A 16,614-nucleotide genomic window follows, 5' to 3' on the forward strand; every position below is an offset into this window, starting at 1 on the left:
TCACACTGCTCATGCAGTGGCGCTTTCTTATCACCCAGTTGTTTTTCCACTGAGAAGTGGAAAAGGATGAAACCTTTTGTCTAACCAAGTGGACTTGGGCAAAGACAGTGTGAGCAGCTCTGTTGTAAGAGGTGCCACGACTAGAAGAAAATAATCTACCCTGAGAAGCCAGTGCCATTGGGCAATACCCTTCGATTCTTTCTGCTTCCTCGTCAACGCTGGCTTCCTGACTGGACTGTAGCTTCACGCAGGCAGGTACCAGACAGGAATCACTTGCCCGCGTCCCGGGACTTGGACCGTGGAGGTTTCCTGAGGCATCCAATGAATGGGATCCATGACATGGTCACAATCAGTAACATCTTGGTGGTAATCAAAATTTTCAGTGAAAAGAGGTATGTTTGTTAAATGTGCAAGGCTGTGTGAGGCTCAAAGAAGCCACGAGGGCCCTTCTTGGGGTGGTGATAGCTTCCAAACTTGGCCAGCTCCAGGTCTTCGGCTCCTAACAAAGTTTTTAAAAAGTTTGGGATCTAGATACCAAGTTCTCTGCCTCCCAGCACCTCAGAACCACAGCTCCTCGCATGTAACTGTGCTTTTAAGCTTCAACGTGCTGTTCCCTGGTTCTCAAGTGTGGGCGGCACCCTCCCGGCACTCAGGCCCCTGGGTCCCTCCTGTTGGGCGCGGGCTGTGACTCACTCTAACAAACTGAATATGGTAAAGTGACGGACTGTCATTGGAGACTAGTTTACAAAAAGGCTCTGCCTTCCATCTCGCTCTCTCGCTTGCTCTGATGAAAACCACCTGCCATGCTGGGAGCTGACCTACGGAGAGCACCACGTGGCAAGGAACTGAGGGAGGACTCTGGCCAAGAGCCAGTGAGGAACTGAGGCCCTCAATCCAACAGCCCACAAGGAGCTGAATCCTGCCTGAAACCACCTGAGCGATTCCGGAAAGCCAGTCAGGCCTTGAGATGACTGCAACCCTGGCCAACACCTCGACCCCAAGTGTCATCAGCCTCCTGAGAGGCTGGGCCAGGGGACCCAGGTAAACAATGCCGGGATTCCTGACCAGCAGAAACTGTGAGATAATAAACGTCTGTTGTTTCAAGGTGCTCAGTTTCAAGGTAACTGTTAACATAGCAATAGATAACTAACACACCCAGGACAAACGGGGCATTACTACACCATGGCCTGAAAATTGTCAAGCGGGCACCTTGGGCAAGTTACTTAACCTGCAGGGGCTTTCAGTTCCTTACCTTCAAACAGGAAGAGGCTTCCTCGCCGAGGGATCACTGCCCTGTGTGTAGGAAGGTATCTGCTCAGAGACAAGCGTTAGCTCGCTATGAACTAGCACAGATCTTAACAGACTCCAAATGGTTTAATTCAAAGAGGAATTTCAATTAAATTTTCATAATTTTATTTCCTTACATCAAAAACACTTTTAATTAGCAAAAACAAAGGACATACTCAGAATTAGATAAAAATCATGTTTTCCTTTTAACTGACTACTTAGTTCACAGCATGTCCTCTCTTGGCTGCTACTTTGGTAAGAATCAGGTCCCCTTCTCTCAAGAACATGGCATCTGAACAGGCTGAGACAGAGCCCGTGTGAGCGCAGGCCCCGATCCAGGCTTTAGGAACAATAAGAATGGCAGAAACCAGCCTTTCTCTCACTTAGGAAGGACTGTGAACCTGAGGGTCCAGAGCTCCGCTTTCCACAGAAAACCTGGAGCTCAATGTAAAACGAAACCAAATCTGCGAAACACGGAGTACAGTTCCTGCTCGTATACTCAAGGGTAAGACGGTTTTTGAGAAACAAGTATCTGATCTTCTGGCCTCTTCTATGAGGAATGGACCCACTCCAGCATTTTTTAAAGGAAGTTTTTGGTGTTTCTTTTTCTATTTCATTTCCCAAAGCAGTATAAAATCTACTAAAAGGGCTATAATGAATCAGAATAAATCAGCTCACTCACAATGCTGAGAATATTCAGCACATTATTTCAAAGTGGCAAAATTCAGGGCAATCTGAGAAGAAAATTCAAAAGTGGCAGCTACATTTGCTGACAGGCTTATGTGACACACACAGACATTCGACTCCATCTTTCTCAGTGTATATGTCAAGGGGCCAAGACCCCTGAGGATCAAAATAAGTTATTTTGTACATTACAGTGCACAGAACAACAGAGGGAAAGACACTTTCTTGGAGAGTGACCAAAAGGCATTGTGCAAAAGGTTCCTATCACTCTGAAGGTGAAGGACGGCAGCCGGGCCTCGCGGCCTCACTAGCTTGACCCCTCCTCCTCTGTGGTTGCAGCAGCCTCAGTGGGAGCTCTTTCCTCTAAGGGTTCTGCGGGCTTCTTCTCTTCCTCCTCCTCCTCGTCTTCCTGGGGATAGAGGTCCGGGTATTTCTGCATGCACTCCTGCATGGCCCGGAACTGGGCTACACAGTCTGACCCCTTGACCTCCTCCGTGCTGTAGTGGAAGCAGGAGAAGGCCGACTTGAACTGTTCCCCACAGGGGCCGCTGGCCATTCCCCCAAGGCACGGGCAGTTCCAGTTAATGTCCCCATTTGGCAGGATCAATCCTGGAACAGGAAGACAGGCAAGGAAAATGTGAGAGATGTTCCCTAAGGTTTCAGAAAAAGTAAAACCAAGTCCAGTCTTCACAGGCCCCTGAGAAGGTGCAGAACTGCTGCCTGGGAGGCACTCGCCTGTGGACCCACCTCTCGATTCAGATGGGGTTCAAACGCCTGGCACAAATCCAGCACTCCCAGCTCAGGGGGAGAAAAGCCAGCATCAGCATCTCTCCACGTGCAAGAGAGTTCTGTGTTCTAAGCCGCCTCCCAGTGCTGTGGCTGTGGCTGTGCTCCAAGCACTACCTACTGGAAACCGTTTAAGCCAAAGCAGGGGCCATCACCTGGATGGTTCGCAAGAAGCTTGTTGAAAGTGCAAACACTTTAAGGAGCTGAGTATTGAGGTACTGATCTCCTCTTTCACTCTCCGCTCCCCTCCTTGGGATCAGGACCCGGCCCTGCCCACGCGCCCTGCCCTCAAGGCCCTCTCGCTCTGCGGCTGCTCGCACAGGCTCAGCACAGCGTGAGGACCAGCAGAGAGGAGGTGGATGGGAAGATGTCCGACACGTCAGACAAGGAAACGGCCAGAGTGGTGTGGTTCCAGTCTCGTGAAAATGAAAAACCTAGAGGAATATTAACCGTATTTACCAAACTGTTGAACTGCACATACATATTGGGAAGGGGGTGATTACAGATGGATTTTCATTTGCAGTATTACATAGGCTCCTTACTTTTGAATTTTACACTTTTTCTTCTATATGAAACTTGTTCACACCTAAATACTACTGCCTGGCTTTCTAAAATGTTTTCAAGATGATTGCTTCATTTTCAGCTTTGTCACAGAAATACGCTTCACACAGAAGTTCCTGCCTGAGTCTTCCAGAGACTGAGAGCGCTCTTTAAGAAAGACTCTCAAACGCCCAGTGAAATTACACAATTTTTCACTCCAGGAAGTACCTGGGCATGGCACTCTGAGCTAGTGTCCAAAGTCCTGGGCCTGTGCTGAACCTGCCTCTTACTTCTAGCTCAGGAAGCTTCGCTGACAGACAAATCCTCCCCGACGACAGAATGGGCTGGCAGTGAGCCGTCCACGGGCGCCGCCCCGAGCAGGCAGTTCTCCACCAGCACCGCCAGCTGCGGAGCACGTTCTTGTGCGCCCAGCTCTACACGGTACATCACAGAAGCCTTTGACAACCTTCTGCAGGAGGGACTACTAACCCCAGCTTTCAGATGAGATTTTGGGGGTTCAGTGGGGTCCACGTCAGGACCACAGCCAGGGCCCGTGGGATTCCAGAGCCTGCGCTGTTTCCCTCCCATCTTCCCACCTCTTCCTACCCCGCAGGCCATCTCAGTGCTGGAAACAGGCAAATGCTGTCCCCTGGAGGCTCAAAACTGGCAACAAATCTACAGAACCAGTTTCCAAAGGAAATAACACTAACGTTTAAAAATAACCGCCCTGGTCTGCAGGAGTCCTAGTTTCATCCTTTCTCAGGGGAAGGTGAGCTAGAATGAGGCAGCTCCTCATGGAGAACGCTGACGGTGCCCATCTGCAGAGACACAGTGTCTAACCACACAGACCAGCCTCAGGTGCTGCACTAAGCCCAGACGCAGCACGTCTCCACACATGTCAGAAAAGGCCTAGAGGGGCCGGCCCCGTGGCCGAGTGGTTGAGTTCACGCGTTCCGCTGCAGCGGCCCAGGGTTCAGATCCTGGGCACGGACATGGCACGCTCGTCAGGCCACGTTGAGGTGGCGTCCCACATCCCACAACTAGAAGGACCTGCAACTAAGATATACAACTGTGTACTGGGGGTGTTTGGGGAGATAAAGCAGAAAGAAAAAAAAAAAAAAGAAAAGGCCTAGAGTTCTGGTCACCTCTACTGACCTCCCTGGCCAGCCTCCACCTCCTCCCAGGCCCTTGGCTTTCCCAGTGGCCCAGGTGGCCTTGTACGCCCTCCTGTCTTCCTGTTCTGTGAAAGCTAACTCTGAACCTCTTTCTCATGGCGCTCTTAGCTGCTCAGGTGCCATCTCAGCCACAGAGCACAGTGCTGGGATGCGGGCAGCTGGCGTAAACTGGCGACCTCCTTAGTCCCCTAGGCTGCTTAGTCATTTTGTAAATGAGAGCTCAGACCGTGGGTCCCAACTGTTTTATATGCTTCTTCACACAGTTAGTCACCAGAAAGGGGTGCAAAGGCAAATACCTGTAAAGTCCAAGCAGATATACCTGACAGAAGCAGGGAGGGGAGAAAGCAGGAGGGACAGTCAAGACCGGCGGGAACTGGAAGGGAGTGCGCAGTCTTGAGGCAGGCACACTGAGTTTTTAAAAACACCATGAGGCAAACAGAACAAGGCCTGATTTGTTCTGCAGGCTCCACAGAGTCTCAACCAATTAATGAAATGTGCTCAACTAATAGGATCTAAAGACAGGCAAAGTGCTGGAATTTAGACGGGATTTCTTTTTCTTTACAAGAGTGCTGATTCACGGTCCCTCCTGTAGCTGCCGTTCTCAGAAGCCAACACTGTACACCATCTGCACGTCCCCCTGTTCCCAACAGGGTGCTCGGTATGCATCCTCAGCTAGACGCTGAGCCCTCGGAGCAGGAAGGGCAGCAGGAGAAGCACCCTGCCTCAGAATACACACTTTAGTCAGCATGTGAGAAATCCCAGCCAGCAGCCCACACTCCATGGGCAGCCACGACCACCTCCCTGAACCATAGTTATCGCCACTCCGCACTAGACCGTTTGTTGGTTGTCATCCTGGACATCAGAATGGCTTTAGTTTGGTGAACTGAGCACTGCTGATGATATGTGGACTGTTTATGAACACCGCACACACCCCCACACCTGACAGAGGCTGAGTAAGTTCTAATAAGTCCAGCCCCCCACGCCTTTGGAGTGACTCTCTAGGCCCAAGTGACCACTGACCACACTAACCAGGTTGTGTGCAGCAGTTCTGACCAGGTTAGCTGAATCCCGCTGCTGGGAAACCGTCCCTCTTTCTCAAGCGAGCTTCTCATGCCAGGTGTGTGCTGGAGCAGATACAAGTGGAGCAGCGACTTCACCCCCTCACAGAACGAGGGTGTGACACCCACACACCAGCTTGCTCAGTATCTGCAGGTGTGCCAGAACTCAGTCTGGTAACGACTGAGCAGGAGGGTCCCTGTCATCATAACCCACTTGTAACTGCTAGAATCCTCTGACGTGCCCCCCAAACTTCATCACTGAGAAGCATCCACTGAGCTGAAGTCAGTGCAAACCTTCAGAAGAGAACGAGGCAGAAGACTTCAGTAACGAGAAACTCCCAGGTTCTGGCCTGATGGCCGGGGAAGAGATCAGAGAAAGGTGGAAGCACAGCCCTCACACCTCTGAGGGAGGCAGGCCACGCTGACATGGAAACCTGCAGACCCGGCCTCGGCCAGGACAAATGGGAAAGGAACTGTGGACATCGAACTTCACCCCAGGACGTATCTGCAGGTCCCTGGGAGGCCCCGCGTCACTCACCATGCTCCTCGTACGGATCGTTGGGGTCGTCAGCCACCAGCTCGGCATTGCTTGGAGTTTCGTGGTCTTCTTTGGTCACAAATATGATTCGATCCTTTCCTGGAGTTTGGAGAGCAGAGGAAGAAAGTTTCACTCAAGAGCAGCCAAGCAGCCCTAATCCCAAAGCAGCCACACAAACCAAGTTCAAAGACTGTCCCGGGGCCGCCCCATGGCTGAGAGGTCGGGTTTTTGCGCTCTGCTTCTGTGGCCCAGGGTTTCGCCTATTCAGATCCTGGGCGCGGACATGGCACCGCTCGTCAAGTCAGGCTGAGGCAGCATCCCACATGCCACAGCTGGAAGGACCTATAACTAGAATATACAACTATGTACCAGGGGGCTTTGGGGAGAAGAAGACAAATGAAAAAAAGATTGGCAACAGATGTTAGCTCAGGGTCAATCTTTAAAAAAAGAAAGAGGCATAAAGGAAAAGAAGACCTGGTTCTAGCCCCTAGGGGTTTACCCACAGGGTTCAGAAGGCACAAAAAGCCTGAGAAAGACAGAACTTTGACAAGAGGAGAAGCGCACAGTGAGGGGGGTGCCCAGCCAGCAGCCCACTCCGCTGATGGAGCCAGTGAAGTCTGTCCAAGGAGACGCCCTGTGGGAAAATATCACCATCACCTGCCTCTGACAGGCTGAGGACACAGGTCTGAGAGTGCCCATGGGCAAGACTCCCTCTAGCGTCTTGGCGCCTGATTGTGGCCAGAAGGAAGGGATCACGCGGGTGGAGAACACTGCGGCAGCTCCCCTCAGTCCGCGAGGCCTGGGGGCTACTTCCCCACAAGTGGAATGACTAGGCGGAGGAGGGACGATTTCAGAGTTGCTGATGTCGTTAACTTCTGTGCCAATCTGCAGTAGGTTATTCTTTAGAACAATCACCAAACCCCAAAAACAACAGGCTGGCGGTCGGTCAGGACTGAGGCCCTGCAAGGACAGGCACCAGGCAGCCAGCTCCTAAAGTGAACCGCACCCGGTCAGGCCAGAGCCCCCGTCCCACGAGCCTGGCTGCCAGCAGGTCCTGAGCCTCCAGGGAAGCAGACTGGAGGAGGCCAAGTGCATGGGAGGAGCTTCTCCTCAGGGGCGGCCGGGTGAGCAGAAGCGGCAATCAGCACGGACGATGCCACAGCAGGTGCATTCCGCGGCTTGTCTCAGCTGACCTTACAATGGCTATCAAGTTTTACCATCCTCTGGCCCCATTTTACACAGCAGGAAACCAAGGCCAGAGTGGTCACTCCAAGTCAATCAGAGGGAAACGGCAAGGCAGGCAGCTCCCCTGTCCAGCTCCCTCCTGGGCTCTCTCCCGGAAAACCTTGTAGCTGTCAACACCTGACCTCGCCCTCCTAAACCTGTACCCTCAGGGAAACCTCAGCAGGCGTCTGTCTGGGATTCCTGCCGGGGGTCCTCACCCCGCACAGCATGGTGCTCGGTTTCTCCCGTAGTCCCTGGTGGGCAGACGGTCCCTCCTGGGCTCTGCATGTCAGCCAGCTCCTGCCATCCCCTCGCCACGCTGAGGAGGCAGCAGGAGCGCCATTTTCCGGTGGTAAGCCTGAGGCCTGGAAGCGACTTGGCCGAGCTCACACAGGGCTGGAATTTGAACCCAGCTGTGTCCCCAAAGGCCACACTGTGGAGATCCCTCGCACATGCCCACACTGTCCCCCACCCCCAGCACACACAGACACACAAATAAAAACGACAGCTGACCCTGAGTACTGGGCATGACTCAGACACTGTCCTGAGAGCTTTGTGTGCTTTGGGCAGGAATAAATGTTTTGTACCATAAATACTGACCTAATCCCTACCCAGGAAGCTTAGAATCAAGTGACTGTTTGCTGAGTGAACAAACAGGAGCGCTCTTCTAAGCTACAGGTACCTACCTGGTGAAGGGCAAGGAGAGTTTCAACAGCCCTACTGACTGCCCACTGTGACCCAGGACAAGGGGAGCCTCATCTGGAAGGGGATGCGAGGTGCCCGGCACTTAAGAAGACATCTCTAGCACCATGGGAATGGGCCCTTGGACAGGGCCGTAGTCAGTGGCCTGCAGCGAGCCAGCCCGGCTGGGGCAGAGGCTGCGCCTGCAGAAATGTGGCTCTCTGAGAGCTGCTGCATTTTCTCTGATTACGTCATACTTCTTTGTTTTCCCTTTATATTTAGGAAAGTTCAGTCACAGGCAGGCTGAGAGAAACCAAAGAAAAAGGTTTGGGTCCACACTGGGTGGGAGTACTTAAGGAAGAGGCTTGGGGAAAGCATGGGGGGTGACAGCAAAAACCAGGGCGACACCTCCAGAGAGGACAGTGCAGGGGCAGAGCAAGGCCCCTGGTGCCTTAAATCCTCCTCATACCTGCACAGGGTCTCCCACATGGGGAGCTGACCCTCGGCACACGTGGGGACCGGACCTCCAGGCCACATGACGTTTCTGCTCCAGACCTGGTCTCCGCCTCAACTCCTCCCATTTTATCTCAGAGAAGACTGCGTCTCCCACTGGCCTGGGAAAGGGTTTGGGCCAGGTGGCCAGGGCACGTTAAAGTATCTAATGACCTTGGTAATTCTGGCCAGTTTTCAAAACACTCGAAAGCAACCTGCAAAAATGCTGAACGCTAAGGAGAATAAGCTGGAGCAAATTTCTCACCTCAGCCCGGACAGTCTGTTTACCAAGATCTTAGTTTGGCCCAGCCCCAGAGGCAAGGGGTCCAAACCTGGCCGGACACCCATGGGGTGTGTGAGGGCGAGGCCAGGCCTCCAGCAGCAGAAGCTGAGTCAAACCTTCTGGCACCCACAACGCTCACAGGCTGCACAGGTTAGCCTGAGACAGGCACGCTTGGGGTCACAGGTCTGGCACAACCCCACGGAGAATGTTCCAGGTCCCTCCCACAGGGCTCAGTCCTCTTGTGCCACCTTCCCGGACGCCCCCTTTAGAGAACAGTTACACGGGATCAACGAATGTGATATTGTGATTTATAAGAAATACTTATTTCGTCTTTGACTCCATTGCTGGCACAGAGCTCCTAAAACCCTTGAAAAGTCCCAAGGGGTGAGAGGCGGCTAAGATCTTTTGTTATGTTAATGAGGCAACTTTTAGAAGGCACCTAAGGATGGGGCTGGTTGCCAGGAGAACCAACCACAAGATTAGAGGGTGGAAACTTTCAGTCCCACCCCCTGACTTTCGGGGTGGAGAGGGGCCTGGAGGTTGACTCACTCACCAATGGCCAGTGAGTTAATCAATCATGCCCATGTAACGAAGTCTCCATGAAGACCCACAAGGACGGGGTGCAGAGCGCCCAGGTTGGTAAAGGTTTGGGGAGAGAGGTGTGCTCGGAGAGGGCACGGAGGCTCCGGGCCCCTTCCCCAGACCTTGCCCTCTGCCTCTCTTCCATCTGGCTGTTCTGGAGTTAGAGCCTTTTATAATGAACCAGTAATCAGTGAGGGAACAGTTTCTGAGTTCTGTGAGCCGCTCTAGCAAGTTAACAGAACCCAAGGAGGGGGTGGCTACAACCTTCCATCTAGAGCCAGTCGGTCAGAAGCACAGGTGATAAACCATATTGAGGATTGGCGACTGGTGCCTGAGGAGGGGTGGGGCAGTCCTGTGGGACTGCCTTCATCTGTGGGATCTGACACTTCCTCCAGGTAGAGGTGTCAGAAGTGGGGTGAATTGTAGGACACCCAGCTGGTGCTGGAGAACTGGTGTGGGGAAAAAGCCACACACTGGGACTGGAATCCTTAAGAGCAGAACATAACAATTCATCTTTTAAACACGTGGGCTCAGTGCAACGTGTTTTACACCTGTCAGCTCATTTAGTCCGCTGTGAGGTGGGTATTACTTTATCTCCTTTTCAGAGACACAGGAAAGGGAGGCCCAGAGGAGGTAAGAAACCGCCCGGAAGTCACACAGTAAGTGAAGGCAGAGCAGGAAGACAAACTCTGGTCTGAAAGATCCCGAGTGTGCCACCTTACGCACAACCACGCACCATGTAATGACATTTCAGTCAACGTGGGACCGCATATACGATGGTGGTCTCATAAAATTAGTACCCTGTAGCCTAGGTGTGCAACAGGCTGTCCCATCCAGGTCTGTGTGAGTGCACTCTGTGATGTTCGCACAACAGTGAAATCGCCGAATGACGCGTTTCTCAGAACGTTTTCCCGTCATTAAGCGACACAAGACTGTGCTGGCCACTGCATACCCATCCCACCAGGCCTTCGCTTCCTAGAATGTTTAAAAGGGAACACAAGGATGATGCTTATTTACTCCGAACAGACCTGTGAAAGAAAGGACTAGTCATAAGAATGCCAACTCGAGGGGTAATCAGCTAGACCAGAAGACCTCATTAAACTTCTCAGGAATTTCTCTAGAGAAATACAAAAATGCTTATTTTTACTTCCAAGACAACCTAAACAAATTGATATACGCACACTCAGGAGGATGTGGATAAGCACCTTAACCTTACACCTCCTAGAGTTCTGAATCCAAAGATATTAACTACCCCAGCTGCTGGGAAAAGGACCGTCCTTCCCAGCCAGAGACAGCCAAACGGCTTCCCATCACCGCAGCACGTGGTGAGCAAAGCTTCCTCAGCCAGAGACTGAGCCTGGACCACCTGGCCACGGAGCGATGGCACACAGGCACGGTTGACTGGAAAGGACCCGCGTGGCACAGAAACGCGGTCTCCATACAAGGCCAATTAAGGTTTTCAGTCAAGCACCGTCTACCAGATTGAATTGATGTTGCTAAACTGAATGCTGTTAGAATTCAATCCACTCATTGTTGGTTTTAGAGTCAGCTAAGACTACAGGCAAATGTTTGCACCTTTTAAGTGGAGGTTTCTTAGACATTTTCATAATAATAAAAGAAAAATTTTTAAATCAATACAAGAATTTGTATCCTTTGGAATCCACATATTTCTCAAATTTAAGAAGCAGACATTCCCTAACGCTGGACTCAGTACAGAAGAGTCAACCTTTTCAAAAAGCCTGGAACTGGGCCTCAGGCCTTCACTCACCAGCCGAGTGTGACTCCTGACACCTCACACATAACTGGCTCTCCCGCTCCCCACTGTCCCCTTCTGAGGACCATGCACACCCATCTCCTCGGGGGCTCCCTGGGTGGTGAGCTCACAGCCATATCTCCCACGCACGCTCTGCCCTCCTGTGACCAGCTCCCTTATGCTTATCAAACTGCAGCCCCTACAGGGTTGAACTATGCAGCCCCGTGACCCTGACACTGAACTCCCAGGGTGGGATCCTCCAATCCTCAACCAGGCCACAGCCACACAGCCGGCGAGCAGACCAAGGCGGAACTGGGGTCTGTCTGACTGTTGACAGGAGCGCATCCCTCCAGTGTCAGAGAAATGGTCTCACCAGAGCACAGGGGAACCCCTCTGGCACTGTAGTTCCATAATGACACAAGCAAAAATAGCTTGATCTGGACCATCTTTCAGATTCCAAGTGCCTTGAGAGCAAAGTGCTGGATCTTGCTGCCCCTTGCCTCTTCCACTAGTCTTTTATTTAGTGGGCATTTACTTACACTTTTAAAATTAAGTTGAAGTTTACTGACACCTTTAGCTGACCGTGGTGGCTTAACCTAAGTCTTAGAGGCTTCACAGACAGAAATGAAGTGTAGGAGGGAATAATCCCACTGAACCCTGACCATTCTGAGCCTGTTTGGTGGCACCGTCCCATTCTGGATGGGTGTCTTGGTCCATTTGGACTGCTATAGCAAAATACCACCAACCAGGTAGCTCAGAAACCACTGAAACTTATTGCTCACAGTCCTGGAGGCTGCAAGTTCAAGATGAGGCAGCAGCACGGTGACCTTCTGGGGAGGGCCCTCTTCCTGGTTCACAGCTGGTGCCTTCTCACTGTGTCCTCACAGGGTAGAAGGGGCCAGAGATCTTTCTGGAGCCTCTTTTATTTTTTATTATTTTGTGTGAATCTGTGTGTGAGGAAGATTGGCCCCTGAGCTAACAGCTATTGTCAATCCTCCTCTTTTTGCTTGAGGAAGATTGTCGCTGAGCTAACATCTGTGCCAGTCTTCCTCTATTTTATGTGGGACGCCACCACAGCATGGCTGATGAGCAGCGCTAGGTCCACGCCTGAGATCCAAACCCACAAACCCCGGGCCATGGAAGCAGTGTGTGAACTTAACCACTATGCCACCGGGCCAGCCCCTCTGGAGCCTGTTTTAAAAGGGCACTAATCCCATTCACGAAGGCTCCACCCTTATGACTTAAGCACCTCCCAAAGCACCTACAAACACCAGCACACTTGGGGGTTAGGATTTCAACATATGAATTTACAGGGGGACACATTCCTACCACAGCACTGGGGAAAGAAGGGCCCCTGGGTGACCTGACGTGGTTTCTGGGCAGGCATGTATCTTTGCATCCCCAACCCCAGTACCCAGATGGTGCTCATGTTTGTTGAACAGACATAACAGGAAGGGCTCAAAATCAGCTGTAGGAAGAACGAAAGCACAGGCCTGAGCCTGAGATTCAAGCCCAGCGCTGGGAGGGCCGGCTCACAGTGGCATCAATGTCCCCGTCTCAAGATTGGGGATCAAATCTGAGCATAAGCACGTAACAGCTGTGATCTCAGGCACCTTCTTGGGGCCTCAGAAAACAGGCCCCCACCAGCTCAGCCACTTACCTCCTGTGGTTAGGGCAAGAATCGAGAGACTTCGGTTAACAAAGGAGGCGAAATGAGTTTCTACTCTCACCTGAAATTCCACTCAAAAGACAGTAATTTTGTAAATGGCGTCAAATGACAAGGGTAAAATGGCCAGGAAGAGAGGATCAGAGGCTAGCCCCGTCAATAAGATTTTGGAAGTGGGAAAGCTGTTAGAGAAGTGCTCTCTGACTTGACAATCGGAGAAAGCTGAACCCAAAGTCACAAGGAGGGGAAGCCAACTAGAAGAAAACCAATCCCCACCCCAGGGCCCCAGCACAGGCTGGGAACTGGAGGCCCCAGCGGTCACTCTGAAAGCTGGACTTCAGGGTGGGGCTGAGAACAGGACTGACTGAGCAGCTGGATCCCAATTCCCCCAATTCCGCAGTTTTACTCTCTATACAGCCATTCTTGATGCCTATCTTTCTCTCATATCTCCATCATCAAATCCAGTTGGCTCTACCTTCAAATACATCCAGAAAGATCTGCATCCCTCACCTCCATGAGCCCATCTCCCACCATCGGCTCCCTCCATTCCAGCACCCCGCTTTTACTCTGACACGCTGAGCCCACACCTACCTCCAGGCCTCTGAACAGGCTGCTGTCTCTCTAGCTCTCTCCTCAGACATCCTCACAGCCACCCTCTCCCTGACTTCACACCTCCTGCTCAGATGCCGCCTTCCTTGACCATCCCCCATCTCCTTCACCCTCCTTTTTTTCCTCCAAGGTGCTTCTCCTCATCTAATGTATTATAGATCTGTTTACCACCTGTCTCCCCCACTGAAATGTCAGCTCTCCAGGGGCAAGGATTTGTCTATTCCACTCATTGCAGTATGTCCAGAGCCTAGAACAGTGCCCAGAACACAGTGGGTAAACAATACTTGTAAAACTAGGGGCCGGCCCAGTGGCACAGCAGTTAAGTTCGCATGTTCTGCTTCAGCGGCCCAGGGTTCACCAGTTCGGATCCCGGGTGTGGACATGGCACCACTTGTCAAGCCATGCTGTGGTAGGCGTCCCACATATAAAGTAGAGGAAGATGGGCACAGATGTTAGCTCAGGGCCAGTCTTCCTGAGCAAAAAGAGGAGGATTGGTGGCAGTTAGCTCAGGGCTAATCTTCCTAAAAAAGAAAAAAACTAAAAGGAGACACTGAACTCTGGATTAGGACGTGAAAGCCCCAGCCCCAGCAGAGAGAGGAAGATAGAATTGTTATCATCATTAAGAAGGTGGGAGAAGACCCTTGGATGGGTGGTCTCATTTCCCCCAGAAAAGGGAACATGAACACGCATGGGATCTTTACACACCAGTCTCTCTCAGCATATCCAACTCAGAAGGAGCACCCACCTCTCCCACTGTGTCACGTGGGCAGACTGTCACCTGTGCTCACTGCTACCTGCTCAGTGGCTGGTGCATCACAGGAGCTCAATGTTCGTGGACTGAACAGAAAAGGGCAGGCTGAGGAAAAGGAGGAGACTAAAGAGAGAATCAGTGTGGCGCCGACACAGAAAAGTGTGGGTGGGCAAAAGCCAGGGAGCAAGGCTGAGCCCACGTTGTGGGACACCTTGAATGCCAAGCAAAGGCCTTTGTCCTGAAGGCTGGGTGGTGGGTGGACCCCTGAAGTAAACTTGTACAGGCAGCGATTCTCTCAGAACACAGGGCAGGCATGCATATGGGTTCACTCCATAAAGATGTGAGCACCCACCTGTCCATCAGGCCCTGTGCTCAGTGCTGGGGATATGGCCCAGCTAATGCTCTCAGCTCAGAGGGAAAAGACAGACAAGAAACAAGATGACAAAAATGAAGAAGGTAATTTCAGAAAGTTTAGGATGTGAAAGACACAAAGGGGCAGCGAAGACCTCTCTGAGGAGGTGAACTGAGCTGAGTCTTGAAGGATGAGGAGCCAGCCACGGAAGAGCTGGAGAAGGATGTACCAGGCTAAGGAAAGAGCCAAGAGGCCAGTGTGGCTGAGCAGTGATGAGGCGGGAAGAGAGGAGGCTGGAGCTGGCTGGGCAGGGCTCCATCACGTGAGCCCTTCCATGGCAAGGAGTTTGGGATCATTTTTCTGAGTCCTATGGGAAGCACAGAAAAATCAGTGGGTAGAAAAACAAAAGTTGACAACTGGGGGGACAGTGATACAGATAACATAAACTAGGGAAGGCTTGAAAGTGAGTGCTATCAATCCTCATCGCCACAATAAGAGAGAGATCTCCAACCCAGGAAAAGCTAAGGGTCCATGCTTTGGTAGCAGATGGAAACTGCCTCTCGCTTGCAGATAACCTGTGACGTCTAGAAATCATCAAGGGCAAGGAGGGGCCTTATTTATCTGCATGGCCTCATTATATGGAAAAGGCTCAAAATTATTTCTTCATTTAGATGAAGAAGTAAATTAGAGACTCAGAGAAAGGAAATTAAAAACATGAGACCTACTGGCTAACAAAGTGGTGAGGGCAGAGGACTTCTGTTCAAGGCACAACGCAGGATTAATCAAGAGAAGTAGTGCCCATTAGGGCCATGGGTGCGCCCTAGGGCTTATGACCCAGGGAAGGAGGAGGGATTCTAGAAACGGCGGCGGACTGGGGAAAAGGCTTCACATTTTAGACTGAGCTGTTCCCCCACCTGGATGTCTGACCTTGGGTAGGTCATCCCCTTCTCTGGGTTTCAGATTCCCTTAATTAAACTGAGGGCCTGGACTATTCACCAAAGAATTTCCAGGTGAGTTCCAACTCTCTCTGCAATTGTATATTCTCAGGTGTCCACCATCCCCATCACCCGGCACAGGGACGGTGCTTCATGAATATCTGCTGAATGAATGAAAACCAACTTCTCATTTTACAGGACTGGAAACTGGGGCCAGCCTCATGGCTTTAGCCATGTCGCCTCTGTGTCTTAGTTTACTCTTTGGTAAAATGCGGAAGATAACAGGGCCTGACTTACAAAGGTCGCTGCAAAACCAATGAGATAAGCCATATAAAGCTCCTTGAACCGTGCGTGATATGTAGCTGGGGCTCAGTAAGTGTTCCCGTTGGCGGCACGTCTACCACTCCAGCACAGCACGTAACCCGAGCGGCAACTTTTGGGGATAGTTAAAAGACGCGTGCAAATGGAAACACGTGTTGCGTGGTGAGGGCGACGGTAATTATTAATAACAGTATGTGGCTAGTTACGAGCCAGGGGAAACGTGCTCGGCGCTTCCCTGACCCCTCCGGCCTAGTTTATGAAATCTCCACGTGCGGGTCCCTCTGCGGTCCGGGTTCGAGCCTCACCGTGACCTTGGACCAGCCTCGCTCCTCCCAGAATCTCGGCTTTCTCATCTGCAAAACCGGGATGGCGACCCCGCCGCCCACCTGCTGCAAAGGTCCCCAGGAGGGTACCCCGAGCCGCGCCTCGGGTCGCCCGCGCCGGCAGCGGGGTCCCGGGGCGCCACGGCCTGCCTGCACCGCGTGTCCCCTGCAGGCCCTCGTAGGCCGGTCTCCATGGCAGCCCGCCCTCCCTACCTTCCTGCCGGCAGTAGGCCATGGCTGCAGCCCAGAGTTCAGACTTCGCAGCGACGGCGGCGGCGGCGGCTCACGCCGTGACCTCTCCTCTGGCGGGGCGGGCGGCTCCGAGGCCCGCGCGGACCCGCCCCCTCCAGGCCTGCCCGCCGCGCGCCTGCTTCCGCGCCCTCCCAGCCCAGCCTGACCCCTCAACCAGGAACTACATTTCCCTGCAGGCCGCGCGCCGCTCGGCCACTCTGCTGGCAGTAGGAACTACATTTCCCAGAAAGTCACGCAGTGCGCAGGCGCATCACTGAAGTACTGTGCCTACGGCAACTTTGCCGAGCAAGCTCCTGACCCTGGACTACATTTTCCAGGAGGC

The 16,614-nt window shown here is 52.3% G+C and overlaps 1 protein-coding gene across 2 annotated transcripts; it reads right to left on the reverse strand.

Annotated features, from left to right (window-relative positions):
* Window positions 1-1,396: 1,396 nt before the first annotated feature.
* CHCHD4 (coiled-coil-helix-coiled-coil-helix domain containing 4) lies at window positions 1,397-16,420 on the reverse strand. Of its 2 annotated transcripts, none has more exons than XM_046670400.1 (3): window positions 16,254-16,420; window positions 6,069-6,167; window positions 1,397-2,580 (listed from the first exon to the last, which is right to left on the reverse strand). In XM_046670400.1, the coding sequence occupies exons 1-3, from the start codon at window positions 16,273-16,275 to the stop codon at window positions 2,279-2,281; spliced, it is 423 nt and encodes a 140-aa protein (XP_046526356.1). In that variant the 5' UTR covers window positions 16,276-16,420; the 3' UTR covers window positions 1,397-2,278. The 2 variants fall into 2 exon arrangements, with proteins under 2 accessions (XP_046526356.1, XP_046526271.1); XM_046670315.1 differs by lacking the exon at window positions 16,254-16,420 and adding an exon at window positions 7,511-7,760.
* Window positions 16,421-16,614: the final 194 nt, after the last annotated feature.

The sequence above is a fragment of the Equus quagga genome, chromosome 1, assembly GCF_021613505.1.
Source record: "Equus quagga isolate Etosha38 chromosome 1, UCLA_HA_Equagga_1.0, whole genome shotgun sequence".
Classification (NCBI taxonomy): Eukaryota; Metazoa; Chordata; class Mammalia; order Perissodactyla; family Equidae; genus Equus; species Equus quagga.

What these genes read in the sequence shown, in the direction of transcription:
- CHCHD4 (XM_046670315.1), bottom strand. Translation starts at nt 7,580, where the DNA reads ATGCAGAGCCCAGGAGGGACCGTCTGCCCACCAGGGACTACGGGAGAA. An exon ending in CGAGCACCATGCTGTGCGGG is followed by an intron (nt 6,168 to 7,510) that starts GTGAGGACCCCC and finishes TCCAAACTCCAG; the next exon opens with GAAAGGATCGAATCATATTT. An exon ending in CGATCCGTACGAGGAGCATG is followed by an intron (nt 2,581 to 6,068) that starts GTGAGTGACGCG and finishes TTCCTGTTCCAG; the next exon opens with GATTGATCCTGCCAAATGGG.